At 44.0% G+C, this 14,900-nt stretch overlaps 1 protein-coding gene across 1 annotated transcript in view; it reads right to left on the bottom strand.

Annotated features, from left to right (window-relative positions):
• Window positions 1-12,822: 12,822 nt before the first annotated feature.
• OSBPL10 (oxysterol binding protein like 10) overlaps window positions 12,823-14,900 on the bottom strand; it is a 631,331-nt gene continuing 629,253 nt past the window's right edge. The window contains exon 12 of the mRNA XM_068236222.1: window positions 12,823-13,183. Coding sequence (XP_068092323.1) covers window positions 13,139-13,183 — 45 coding nt within the window. The 3' untranslated portion in view covers window positions 12,823-13,138. The remainder of the gene's footprint in view (window positions 13,184-14,900) is intronic.

The following is a 14,900-nucleotide window of genomic DNA, read 5'->3' on the forward strand; positions in this document are numbered from 1 at the left end:
TTGCTTCCCCGGTCGCCATTGCGACACCGACATCATCGACGTCGGGACGTCATAGGGAATCCCGGGCCACCCCTCAGCGCTGCCTGGCCCTGATTAGCCAGGCTGCGCAAGGGATCTGGAGGGGGGCGGCGCGACGTTGCGGATAGCGGCGGATCGGCGGAGAGCGGCTGCGATCGGATGTTACAAGCAGCTAGCAAAGTGCTAGCTGCTTGTAACAAAAAAAAATTATGCAAATCGGCCCAGCGGGGCCTGAGAAATCCTCCTGCGCAGGTTACCCCGAACTGAGTTCGGGATAACCGGCAAGGAGGTTAAAGGGGAACTGAAGAGAGAGGTATATGGAGGCTGTCCTGTGTATTTCCTTTTAATCAATACCAGTTGCCTGGCAGCCCTGCTGGTCTATTTCTCTGCAGTAGTATCTGATTAAAACCAGAAACAAGCATGCAGCTAGTCTTGTCAGATCAGACTTATAAGTCTGAATCACTGAAACACCTGATCTGCTGCATGCTTGTTCAGGGGCTATGGCTAATAGTATTAGAGGCAGAGGATCAGCAGGGCTGCCAGGCAACTGGTATTGTCTAAAAGGAAATAAACATGACAGCCTCCATATACCTCTCTCTTCAGTTCCCCTTGAAGCTCTTGTTACTCACTTTCAACAGCTACTGAAATCACTGACACTATTTGCCAACTTCTCTTAAAAAAGTTTTGCTCTCTTAACTTTCAATGTGTAAGTGTAAGGCTGAAAAAAACTCAAAAAAAAAAAAAAAAAAAAATATATATATATATATATATATATATATATATATATATATAGTGGGTGATAATAAAATGGCAATGAGCTATTGCCACCTCATCTTTGGACAGTAAACGTTAGAGGCCTGTACCCTATTTGCATGAAGTGTGTATGTTTGCTGTGTCTTTGCAGAGGTTTCCATTGGGTGCTCCAATCTTGTCCCCTATCCCAAAAATATACTAAATGTAGAATGGTGGAGCAATCAGCACTACCATTCAAACAGGAAACATCAGTTGAGTGTAATGCTGGGTTGCATCATGCAGTGTGCTCAGCAATGAGGAAGATATCGCAAATTAAATGTGCAGCAACAGAATTCTGGTACTACTGCTTAAAGAGAATGATGAGTCCTTTATATAAATGTGCAAAATGTTAAGTGCAGTGACATAATGTGGACATGGCGGCATAGGTGGCCGGTGGGTGGTGGGTGTGGTAGCATAGGGAGATGATGGGTGAAAAGTGAGAGCTCTCCCTCCACTTATGCCGCTATGTCCACTTTATGTAACTGCACTCAACATTTTACACATTATTCACATAAAGGACTGTCATTGCTTAACCTACGCAGTAGTGCCGGGTTTTGGTTGCTGCACATTTCAGAAATATACCAATGAGTTAATTAGTTGTTCCCTAAATTAATCTAGGATTTTGGTAGAAACAATAACTATGGTAGGGATTAGATTGTGAGCGCCCAAAACATACTTTTTGTCAAAATAGAAAAAAGTTGTATTAGGTAATACATTTAAATACTAACTGTAGATCATTTCCTTGCAAGCTTTCTAAACCTTACTTTTCTTCTTCGGGATGGTAAAAAACTGTAAAGGATGATGCAGATCAAGAATGCCAAAAACAAGATGAGATAAGTACCAAGCACCAAGTAAAACCAGATAAAAGGTTTAACAAATAAAAAGTACTGAGAGACCATTGTTGGCACTAAAATACCCATAGTGTAGGCATGTGGGGAAGACAACCCAGAGGTCTGCTAGAACTCTTTTGGGTGACTGTCACTCTCCAAGAAGAGGATAAATTGAACTAGGAAGTGTCCCTGTAGGATCCAATGTATTAACCGAAAGAAAGTGTAACCCATACTGTTAACTGACTAGGAGGTGTCCAAAAATGAAAATAAAGAAATTAAAATGTATAATAGCTAGGTAAGGCGTGACTTACCTTCTAATAGTGTATGTAGTAGTGTATAAATGGTGTAATGGTTAAGGGCTCTGCCTCTGACGCAGGAGACCAGGGTTTGAATCTCGGCTCTGCCTGTTCAGTAAGCCAGCACCTATTCAGTAGGAGACCTTAGGCAAGTCTCCCTAACACTGCTACTGCCTATAGAGAGTGCCCTAGTGGCGGCTGCTCTGGCACTTTGAGTCCGCCAGGAGAAAAGCGCGATATAAATGTCATTTGTCTTGTCTTATTTGTCTAATAGAAGGTCATATACTGCAAAGGGTAGAATTAACCAGCATCATTGAGCTTCTGATAATGCATTACACTTGCTCCGGTCTCTACTGTGCCAGCAGTTAGGGTAACAAAGAGCATGAATGTAACTCGCTTAGTCCTACTCATGCTCTTTGTTAGCCTAAAATCCTGACTCAGTATAGACCTATGGAAGCAGGGAAAATACGTGTGAAACACGTTGTCAAAGGGGCTAAGTTGGTTAATTCTACCACTTGTAGCGTATGACCTTCTATTGGGAGGTAAATCACTGTGTGCCTTTCCTTGTTTTATACATTTTATGTTTTGTATGTTTGGATGCCTGCTATCCAGTTAATTGTATGACTGTATGTGAATTTCTGAGGGACAGTTCGTGACATGACTGTAAAGTACTGTGGAGCATATCAGCACTACATAAATACATAGCAATATAATAATAATCCACCATCTGAAGCATTATATTTGACTAGAGGACAATGGTGCCTGAGGTTTTTAGTAAGAGAACGGACGTGTAATGTACACTAAAGGCAAAATAAATCAAATACAAGAATCAGCTGGACTTCACAGTCTAACAACCAGATTCTCATTTTTAAATTTAGCACTCAGGTCGCATTCACAGTGGGGCGTCATGGTCGCAAGTTATAAAGTCTTATAACGCAGCTTACCGCACTGCAACGCTAATCCTATAGGCCATTCACAGTGCGACGTTAAAGTTACAAGTAAAAAAGGTTACGTTGTGGTAACTCACTGCTTGCAGTGTGTTACCTCTTAATGCACACACGTTGTGACTTTAACGTCACATTGTCCCACTGTGAATACAGCCTCAAAGTTATGAACTGGAATTTGATTTGCTGCTTGGCCAATGCATCTTTTTGTTGACACCATCATTAGTAAAAGAGCTTACATTCAGATACATTAGTGTTTCAATTGTATTAAGAACAAGATTGTTTTAGCTTTCAGTTGGCGTGTTATAAGGGAACAAATCCGTTTTCTATGTGGAAATCTTGCTGGAGTTTAATTTTGTAGGAAATTAAATTTCTTTGAAGTCACATAGTCTAAACACTCTTATATTATTCTTATTATTATAAGCATGGTTCACACTTGTCTGTCATTGTTTTGTGTGCGCTTTTCTGCATGCGTTCTCTGCATACTATTTTTTTTGCTAGCAGAAAAACGCACACTTTTCACAGTAATTAATGTATTTAATAGAGAAAACTGTGAAAGTAGTGCAATTATGCTGCTGGATCTCAGGAGCGCATTTAAGTGTGAACTAGCCCACTTATTAACATGGGTTTTCAGTTTAAACGGACACTGTAGGGGTCGGGGGAAAATGAGTTGAACTTACCCGGGGCTTTTAACGGTCCCCCGCAGACATCCTGTGCCCGCGCAGCCACTCACCGATGCTCCGGCCCCGCCTCCGGTTCACTTCTGGAATTTCAGACTTTAAAGTCTGAAAACCACTGCGCCTGCATTGCCATGTCTTCAATCCCGCTGATGTCACCGCTGATGTCATGTATAGCAGGCACAGACCATAGTGGGCTTGTGCTATACACTCCTGGTGACATCAGCGGGAGCGAGGACACGGCAACGCAGGCGCAGTGGTTTTCAGACTTTAAAGTCTGAAATTCCAGAAGTGAACCGGAGGCGGGGCCGGAGCATCGGTGAGTGGCTGCGCGGGCACAGGATGTCTGCGGGGGACCATTAGAAGCCCCAGGTAAGTTCAACTCATTTTCCCCCAACCCCCTAACAGTGTCCCTTTAAATGCATTTTCCTATGCAGAAAACATGCACGGAAAAAAAAAAAAACCCTATTCCTCAGGTTGTATCGAGTATTATAGAAAAAGTTGATATATATTAGTTAAAGGCAATAAAAGAGAAAGTCAGATGTAAAATCTATTCTATGGTCATGTTACAGCACTGAAAACGCTGCAGAGACTTAGTTATAAATCTCAGGGTACTTTCTATTCAATGATTTCTTTAGTACAGGTTCAGTGGAGGTCTTTTCTTCACAAGCTGCCTACAGAATGCAGGCATAACCTTTCACTGTATGGGGTTATTGTTTCCTACCATGCTCCATCACAGTATAGTCCTTTTGTATAGTCTTCCTGTATAGACTATCACACAACAGAGTCAAGTCTTGAGTGTGCCTAACCGTGATAGTGCCAGGTTTCTTGGCAATCACTGCAGTGTTGCAATACAGTAGAATCACTGTTATCCAGAAATCAACTAACCAGCAGTCTCAACCAACCAACAGAAATCTCTGGCAGTACTCACAGTTGTGAAGGCTAACATCTTAGGCAGTTTGTAGGCTCTGCTGTGCTTAACTGGGTTCTATTGTATTTTAATATTTAATACAGAGGTCATGGTATGTATATAGAGTGGGGTAAAGCACTGTATTAACTAGGCCTCCCCTCTTATGCGCAAGTGGATGAATGTGTATTAGCTAGGCCTATTTTTAACATTGAGTCTTCAAGCAACCAGAAAGCACAGTTATCTGGCATCAGGCAATCCCATCAATGCCGGATAACCAAGACTCTACTGAGCTATTTTACTGATTTTTAATGTTAACCATTTCTAAAAGTCAAACCATTGTTTTTTTGTTTAACCACTTGATGACCCAGCCTTTACCCCCCCCCCCCCCCCCTTAAGGACTGTGAGGATCCGCAGCCTTTTGACCACTGTTTAGGTCTGCATTCTGCAGGTCTCTGGAAGAGAGACCTTTTGTCAGTATTGCAGCTTGCTGCTGAGGAATTTGCATATGTTTGTCATGCAGATTGCCTAGCCACATCCTTTGTGGGCTTGCTCTATAAAGAGCTATGTTTCCCACAGTAAGTGGCTGGTCATAAGGATTCTTCCTGTGAAACACTCCTGGAGGAGTGTCAGCCTTGCTCTTTGTTTGAAGATTAGCTTAGAGTAATTCCTGGGGCTGCACTAGGCAGGTTTCCCTAGTGCAGTTAGGATTGCTTATCTGTTTTGTTTGTCTGTTGCGATTGTCTTGTCCCAGCGGTGGTCGACAGGAAATCACTCTGTGTGTCTGGGTGCTAACCGGAACAGCGGTTGTTACTGGTAGCCCCTTCTGATCTGTCTTACTTGGATCGCACTAGCCTCTTGAGCTAGTGCTGTGGATCCTTCTGGTCTGCTACTCTCTTGCTGTACTTGGATCGCACTAGCCTCTTGCGCTACTGCTGTGGATCCTTCTGTTCTGTCTTCCTGGATCGCACTAGCCTCTTGCGCTAGTGCTGTGGATCCTATCGCTCGCTCATTCCTGTTTTCGTGTATCTGTCTTGTCTGCTACGAACGCTTGCTGGAGGCTCGGTGAGGTAACCGTTAAGCAAGCGCTCGCGTCCTATGTTTCATGTTTGTCTGTCGGTGGTTAGTTAGGCGTGCTTGTCTCTGTTGTGCTTATCACGCGGAGACCGCGCATAAACGCGTGCACTGTTGCGAATGAGTGCGGTGTTCGCGTTTAGCTAGCGTTTGTTATTTTCCTTGTCTCCTCATTGTATTATTTGCTGTGCCTTTGCTACTCTCGTGCTCTGCCTTGCTGTAGCCTTGTGTCACGTCTGGCGATCGCACTTCTCGCGATCGCGTTCCTATTTCATATCTGCTGTTGTGTGTGCACTGTCGCGGGTTGGCGACTGGATTGGTGCACACACATACAATCTGTCTCTGTGCTCATCCTCAATCGCTTCTCTTGCGATTGCGTTTCTTCCCTTCATGCAATTCCTGTCTGGCGTCTGTGGTAGGGCAGAGGGGTAGGTTCCTCTGCACTCCACAGCTCCACCTGCCGACAGGAATTTCCCTCTACAGGCGCATTGCACCTTTTGCTGGGTTCCCGCAAATTATACGCTTGTCTTGTGCGCTGATCACGGAGAGAATCCCACAATCGTTACAGTATAACCAGCCCAACCAAAATTCCCAATGTAGAGGGAATTTCCGATTTGTATGATTTTGTCGAGTATGGCTCCTGTACCTTTAAGAGATTTAAAAATCTTGAACCTGAAACAGCGGATGAATTTTTGTCTGAGTGCACTAAATTTTTAATGAATCCAGAATTCCAATGCACCCCACTGTCTACCTGGGCCCCCCAAATGGCCTATCTTCTGTTTGGGGGCGAAATGTTAAAGTGGGCTTATGATGTGTTAGATCATACCACCCTGAGTCAAAGACCCCTGGAATTCTTGGCCTTTACAATTCATAATTGGCTGAGACTACCTCAGTTACCATATCCCCTTAACGAGTTGTTGTCGGCAGCTCAATCAGCTGTTCCATCTACTCAGTGCAAAATCTCTCAGCCTGCAAAGATTTGCATTAACAGCTCATCCTCATCCAAAAAACAGCTATCCAAAGCCTCTAAGTCTAAACGTAAAAAATCTAGGAAGGCTTCCCAGCGGAAAGATCCATTGCCCATAGCAACCACAAATAAAGAGGTTGTTTCTGTCAAGTCTGAAATGTGCAAAACCATTCAGTATGATAATGATGTTTACCATGATGTTGCTTTGTCTCCGGGTTTTTTGCCTCAATCCAAAGCTTGATCGCCCACTATATTAAAGCAGTTAAAAAATCTGTTCTTGTTCCTGAACTCCACCCATATGGAGATTATCTGGATACTGGTCTGTTTGAACCTCCATTTGCCTCATGGGACATTGGGGCCTTGATGGAGGAATTTGATTCTGATTGGAAAGCCTTTTGCGATTTTTACATCGCAAAAAGCGAAGTTGTCTTGAATGATTGTCTCGATTCTATGTACCTTTTGATTGATTCCGATGAATGTGACAAGGGTGATGTGGATCTGATGATTTATGTATGGCAGACGATTTTGGATGAGTTGCACACACACCAACCAATTGATTCCAATAAAGAGACATAGTTGTCGGATGATTGTTCCTGCCTTTCTGGGGTAAAGCATGTGAGTCGTGACATTGTGCGATCTGGAGTGGGTGTGCCACTGTGGTTGATTCCTGTGCGAATCCTGGAGGATTCTCTCCTGACTGCGTGCAGTTTGAATCTGTGCGATCTGATGCCTGTTTCTCTGATGTTCCTGCAGATTGTGATCGGCATGAATGTGCCAGTTTTCTCAAGGATGTGTCATTGACAGATCCTTAAGCTCTTCCATCTGTGATCCTGCTATGGGGAAAATTCCTAAATTATGCAGCATCAAAAGTAAAATTAATATGTCTAATTAAGTTTTTCCTGATGTTGTCACTATTTCTACTGCAAATGCGTCTTTGTCTCACCCTGTTCACACCTGTAAGGGCCCGTTGCCTGGTGACAGTTGCTCCAGTGTTTCTGTCCTGAATGCCTTACAGTCTGCCCCGCAGATCGCGGAGGTTTGCGCTATGGAAGCGTCAGTTTCACAACCTAAAGCGATTTTTGATTCGCAAGTTTTGCGTTCTGACTCCTCGGATTTGACATGGTTAGCCGAATCTAAGAGTGAGACAGCGCTTCGGCTTTGTGAATCTGATGCTGAAGCTTCTTTGCCTTGCCCAGAGAAGCCTTCTCTGAATCTGCCCTGTACCATAAATGAAAACATGATCTCCACTCGCACTGACATTTGTGAGTCCCTTTCTTGTTCTGAGGAAAATGCTGATTCTACACCCTGTACTCTGAATGAGTTAAGATGGCCTTGTTTAGAGTCTCCTGCAGTGTCCCTAGAGGCTCGTCTAGGTATTGCCACTATACTCACCTGTTTTTCTGCAGTTTTGGAGTTGCAATCTAGTTTGACTGCTACGCAGAATTCTGGGTGCAGCGAGATTAAAGTTAGGGAGTCAGTGTGTGTTCCAGTAAATATTCCTGTACGTTCCGCTCATGATGATGGAATTCAGTCTCAGTTTATGGTGGAACCCTCCCTGGGACATCTGCCCTGTCCACAAAATAAAAAAACTTGAAAAAATGATGTTCCTGAGGTCTTGCCTGATGTCCTGGAGACCTCCGAGTTCCTCCCAAAGGGTGCAGAACTTGTAGGAGATGTCTCCTGCCCCCCAAGTCCTTCTGAGGTGTTGCCCAATTCAGTAGGCATTGCTGCCTTGCTGGCTACTTTTTCAGCTCTGGTGGAGCTTCAGTTATGCGTAGTCAATAATGAGTTTTTGTCAGATACCATTACAGTCACTGAGACTTCTAAGCCTGAGTCCGAGTTTTTTTTGAAAGTCCAGTGCTTGAGACCACTGCTCATGATGATTCTCTGCCCGGTACCGGTTTTGGTCTTGTCGTGTTGGACTCTGAGGTTGGCAGTTCCCCGACATGTTCTGAGGTTTCTCCTGTGCTGGTGTACCCCAATGTGCTCTGTGACCCAGAAAGCCCAAGTGTGCCTCGGTTACCAGCATGCTCAGATGCTTCCTCGGTGGAGACATGCTCTGATATGGCCTGCCTGCTTGCAAGCCCAGAAGTGGTCCCTGAAAGTCCTGATCTTGATGGGTGTCCTCGTAATTCTGAATCCGGAATTGTCATTGGTTCCATAGGGGTTCTTGATAGTTCTCCATGTGAGCCTGGTGATTGTCCTGCCCTCGTGGGATCTCTGTGGAGCTTCAAAAGGTTCTGGGAGATTCCGGGAGAAATTTTGCTTGGTACCCTGGATAAGATCAACAGTGGCTTTTGTGTTGTAAGGGACACTTCGAACAGGTATTGTGGCAGGTTTGGTATTTTCGGACGCTCCTTGGAAGGTGGTGGGTATTGTCTGGAGGGTGTCGATGGCTTCTTCTCTGGCGTTCACAGTCCTGATGGGTGTTATACTGAGACTGGTAGTACTGATGGGCATGTTTCGGTGGCGTTTGCTTCCGATGAGGTCGGTTTCGGCTGGACTGACTCTGGAATTGGGCCTTGTCGGGCTGCCCCGACCTTCATGAGTCTTCAGTTAATTTCAGTTCAGTTCAGAGTCTTTTGTTAATATCAGTTTAGAGGCTCGTCTGGAATCCGACCCTAGAGGGGGGGGGGGGTACTGTGAGGATCCGCTGGGCTGCCCGATACAACCTGAGGAATTGCTTATCTGTTTTGTTTGTCTGTTGAGATTGTCCTGTCCCAGCGGTGGTCGACAGGAAATCGTTCTGTGTGTCTGGGTGCTAACCGGAACAGCTGTTGTTACTGGTAGCCCCTTCTGATCTGTCTTACTTGGATCGCACTAGTCTCTTGCGCTAGTGCTGTGGATCCTTCTGGTCTGCTACTCTCTTGCTGTACTTGGATCGCACTAGCCTCTTGCACTAGTGCTGTGGATCCTTCTGTCCTGTCATCCTGGATCGCACTAGCCTCTTGCGCTAGTGCTGTGGATCCTTCTGTTCTGTCCTCCTGGATTGCACTAGCCTCTTGCGCTAGTGCTGTGGATCCCATCGCTCGCTCATTCCTGTTTTCGTGTATCTGTCTTGTCTGCTACGAACGCTTGCTGGAGGCTCAGTGAGGTAACCGTTAAGCAAGCGCTCGCGTCCTATGTTTCATGTTTGTCTGTCGGTGGTTAGTTAGGCGTGCTTGTCTCTGTTGTGCTTATCACGCGGAGACCGCGCATAAACGCGTGCACTGTTGCGAATGAGTGCGGTGTTCGCGTTTAGCTAGCGTTTGTTATTTTCCTTGTCTCCTCATTGTATTATTTGCTGTGCCTTTGCTACTCTCGTGCTCTGCCTTGCTGTAGCCTTGTGTCACGTCTGGCGATCGCACTTCTCGCGATCGCGTTCCTATTTCATATCTGCTGTTGTGTGTGCACTGTCGCGGGTTGGCGACTGGATTGGTGCACACACATACAATCTGTCTCTGTGCTCATCCTCAATCGCTTCTCTTGCGATTGCGTTTCTTCCCTTCGTGCAATTCCTGTCTGGCGTCTGTGGTAGGGCAGAGGATCTGTTCCTCTGCACTCCACAGCTCCACCTGCCGACAGGAATTTCCCTCTACGGGTGCATTGCACCTTTTGCTGGGTTCCCGCAAATTATACGCTTGTGGAGGATTTCCGCAGTGTCAGCGCACGTCTTGTGCGCTGATCACGGAGAGAATCCCACAATCGTTACAAGGACCAGCGCTGCATTTGCTGATCTGTGCTGGGTGGGCTCTACAGACCCAGCACAGATCAAACACCAGGCAGAGCGACCAGATCGCCCCCCTTTTTTCCCCACTAGGGGGATGATGTGCTGGGGGGTCAAAGCCCCCTCCACCGCAGGATTCCCCCTCTCCCTCTCCTCCCTCCCTTCACCGGAGATCGGAGGCTGCACAGGAACGGATCTGTCCTGTGCAGCCTCTAACAGGCTCCTGCCTGTCATGTGACAGCGATCCCCGGCCAATCACGATCCCCGGCCGCTGATTGGCCGGGGATCGCTGATCCAGTACAACGCTGCTACTGTTAGCAGCGTTGTACAAATGTAAACAAAGCGGATTATTTCCGCTTGTGTTTACATTTAGCCTGCGAGCCGCGATCGGCGGCCCACAGGCTATTCACTGAGCCCCCCGCCGTGAATTGACAGGAAGCAGCCGCTCGCGCGAGCGGCTGCTTCCTGATTAATTAGCCTGCAGTCGGCGACGCAGAACTGCGTCGCTGGTCCTGCAGCTACCACTTTGCCGACGCGCGGTATGAGTGCGCGGTCGGCAAGTGGTTAAGTGATAAGGAACCACAAAAGCATGTATTGCTAATTACTGTGTTTTTCAGACTATAAGACGCTCCTGACCATAAGACACACCGAGGTTTAGAGGACAAAAACCAGGGGAAAAAATATATACTAAACCTGGTGCATCCATGGTGAAGGGGCATCTTGTGGATTATGCCCCCTGGTATCTCATGCTCCCTTGTACCTCGTGTCTCCCTGTGTCCTACTCTGACCCCTCTGAGTCCTCTTGTGTCCCCATGTGTCCGCTTGTCCTCCTTGTGTCATCCTCTATGCCCCCTTGTGTCCCCCTCTATGTCCCTTTGTGTCCTTTGTTTGTCCCCCTGTGTCCTCCTCTGGATGGGCACAGTACAGGGGTCCCTGACATTGCGACAGGTTGGAGGTTCGTATTGGCAGGCGTTCACAAGTCAGGGACTCCCTGCATTTGGACTATAAGACACAGTTTCTTTTTTTCCCCACTTTTGGGGGAGAAAAAGTGAGTCTTCTAGTCCAAAAAATACAGTAAGTACATTAGAATTTCTTTATGCAAATATATACCTCCTGTGCTGCCAGGTTTGGTCTTCTTTATCAACTTTATAGAAAGGCTTAGTTCAGTTGTGATTTTTTTATGGCCTACTCATTTACCGATTTTGAATTTATAAAAATCTGTAAAAATAGGTACATAAAAAAAATGTGAAAATATGCACTTGGACTGACCTGTACAGGCACTTTGACACATTTTTTTTTAACAATACATTAAAACATTGAAAATCTCCAAAAATATTTTGGATCAGAGACTTCAGGGTCCAGACTGTTTCACATATAATTACCATAGCAATTACCAACCTTTCCTGCATCAGGCCCTTACTTTCTAAACCAGATACCTTATTGAGACATGAAGTGTCGAATGAGGAGAGGTAGGCTTATAACTCTCAAACCACCCAGCTGTCATAGAGTACACTAGAATAAACCACGCACTTCTTCTATATCTTTCCTAGAAAAGGAAGATTCTCAAAAACCTTCAGAGTCCCACAACCTCAATGGAAGCTCTAAATTTAGAAATATTGCTACAACTTTTGAATTCAGGATGAGAATGGGAATTCTTGAAGGGAACCCAAGGTGAGAGTAATATGGAAGCTATCCTATTTATTTCCTTGTAAACAATGCAATTTGCCTGGCAGTCCTGTTGATGATATTCTGGCATATGTACTGCCTGAGTCAAAACCCTGGAACAAGCATATAGCTAATCCAGTGAAACCTGAGTCAGCCTAATCACAGTACCTGATCTGCATATGCTTTTTCAGGGTCCATGGCTAAAACTATTAGACACACCGGATCAGAAAGACTGCCAGGCAACTGGTATTGTTAAAAAGTAAATAAATATGGCAGTCTCCATATCACTCTCACCCTGGGTTTCCATTAAAGGAAACCTGAAGCGGGAGGTATATCGAGGCTGCCATGTTTATTTCCTTTGCCTGGTAGTCCTGCTGGTCTCTTTGGCTGCAAATGTCTGAATCACACACCTGAAACATTGTTGTGGCCAGGACTTTCAGACCTGTATTCTCTTGGCATTTCCTTAATCAAGAAAGTGTCATTTGGGACTGGGTAAATTGCTGCAAATGGGAATGTCACTAACAGTACACACATTACTCATTGTGTTCAGTGTTGTTTGTGACCCGTGTATAAGTCGACTCCTATACTTTTATTTAGTGATTGAGACCTAAATTTCTAGACTTATAGTTGAGTATACACAGTTATTTTTGCTATATTATAAAGGCTATTTGGGACCTTTGATATGGTGTAACCTCTTTCAAGTAGGGGTTTCAAAAATCACCTTATTCAACATCCTGACACTTATAATATGCAATAAACACTCGGTCAAACCTCGTCCTATCCTTATCACTTCTATGAGTTATCCTTTAAATGATTCATTCGAAATCTTGAGACACAATTTTTAACAGATACACACACACAAATAATCCAGCAATTGTTTTTTTTCTATTTTTTCTTTTTATGTTGAAACATAATCAATTATATCAATTGAAATGTAATTCGGTTGGTTAATTTGTTGCACTCGAAGAGTGGAAAATATTTGGCAAATAAAATGATTTATAAAAAAAACCTTAATTATCATATTTATAATTTGTGTATATACATGTATTTATATAATCATTAATACAGAGTGCATACCTACTATATATTTATATATGTACATATCAATCGGAATACAATGGCTTTTGAATACGGTAGATAAGACTGTGGCTGAAGTAATATATTAATCAGCTGTAGGTGTCCTCTTCACATATCTTTATGGCAGTAATATGTGCCTTCAGCAATGGTCAGGATAGCAGGTTGGAGTGCTTGAGCTGATGTCGTCAGAGTGTTTTCCATAGAGGGTTCAAATACACCCAGCCTTCACCCTAAAACAAATGGAAACTGTTTTACTGCTGATTTCAATGACCATACCAACTCAACAATGGGCCTTATTTTTCTGTGTTTTGGTCCCTTGCTTTTATAATTGGTGTACATATCTAAGTTAATCTCTGGACCAAGATAGCGCTTAAAAGGACATCAGAGGTGAAAAAAGTAATGAGCAAAATAATATCTATCTTTCTTTCCTTAAAAATGACTTTTTTTTAGATATCCACAATTTTATTTTGTATTTAAATTTAGTTTTTAAGTTTTTACTGGTTTATCGTCTTTGCTCAATGACACCTTCATTGAAGTACGTCAGAGCTCAAATCTATGAATGATTGACCCTTATCTCTTCCCTGCTCTCAGAAGCCATTTACTGATAGGAAAGTGTTTTATGGCTGTAATTACTTATCAGTGAGGGTTATGCTATAGTCTGACCCAGTCCCGACCCGTGCAGAAACTGTCACTTGCATACCTGATGTTTCACTCTTTCAGGCAGAGAAAGAAAAAAAAAAAAGAGCATAGCCTAGTTATTTGTGTGTTTGGCACTGAACATACCAGTCTATCTCATCATGTTACTTGTCACCTCGGTTGTCCTTTAAGGTGCCCTTTTGTCCTTTAAACTTTTTACACTTCGATTTTACCTGGCAGATTGGATCAAGGTGATTAAATCTGTCAGAGATCAATGCCGCAACATGGCTGCCAAATCACACTTTCTGTCCGGAATCTATTTAAATTATTAATCCTGCAGGCCAGAAAGATGTTGCTTGAATGGGGGCAGTTGGGTGTGTGGCGGTAGTGGTGTTCGACTTTGGGATGACTAACGTAATGGACCCCCGACTAGTCTTTCCCCATCTAAAATGCACTCCCCCGTGCTATGCAGAGGGTTCCTTAGGAAATTATTATTATAAAAAGTATACATTTTAATAGTCATGTATTAGCCCAAAGGCTCCAGACAGTTTATTATTTATTTATTGTATTTATAAAGCGCCAACATATTACGCAGCGCTGATAAAGCATGCAAAGATAAAGCATGTAAAATGACATGTCTGAGGCATCAATAGCACAACCCACATCATCATTCTTGGTTGGTTGATGTGAACTCCAAACAGAACACAAAATCAATATCATGCAATAGACAAAAAAAATGTATGACTTCCTGTGCCGGTCAGCTACTAGCTAGCACTAAGCTAGCTAGAGGAAGTCTCCGGCACCCTCCGACCCCCGCCGCTCCCCCGTTTATACGTTACCCAGCCTGGATCCAGTGATCAGCGCAGTCTCCCCGGACAGCTCCGGTCTTAACTATGGGGAGGATCGCAGATGACGTCATGACTTCAAACTGATCTGCATTCTCTTGACCTGCTATGAACTGCAGTAGTGCTTTTGATACATGGCATTGTCCAGCTGCACTTTAATCTAATTGTTTCATTGTACAGGCTTGATTTCATCTTATACTGGCATTTGAGCAGCATTATTTTCAACCTCTCATCATGATGTTTTCAGTCCGCCTTGTTTTTGCTATTAGTGCAATTATTACATGTTTGTGCAAATATTGTGAATAAATGGAGTTTTATATTTTCGTAAATTGTAGTGATTGTTGTATTTTTGAGTCACGCATACTCCACCAACCATTTGCCACTTCCTAATTGATAATTGAATTTTAAACAGCCAGCCACATGCTTAGAAAAAGAAAACATCATTCTTATCACACGGAAATGTCAC

The sequence above is a fragment of the Hyperolius riggenbachi genome, chromosome 5 (assembly GCF_040937935.1).
Source record: "Hyperolius riggenbachi isolate aHypRig1 chromosome 5, aHypRig1.pri, whole genome shotgun sequence".
NCBI lineage: Eukaryota > Metazoa > Chordata > Amphibia > Anura > Hyperoliidae > Hyperolius > Hyperolius riggenbachi.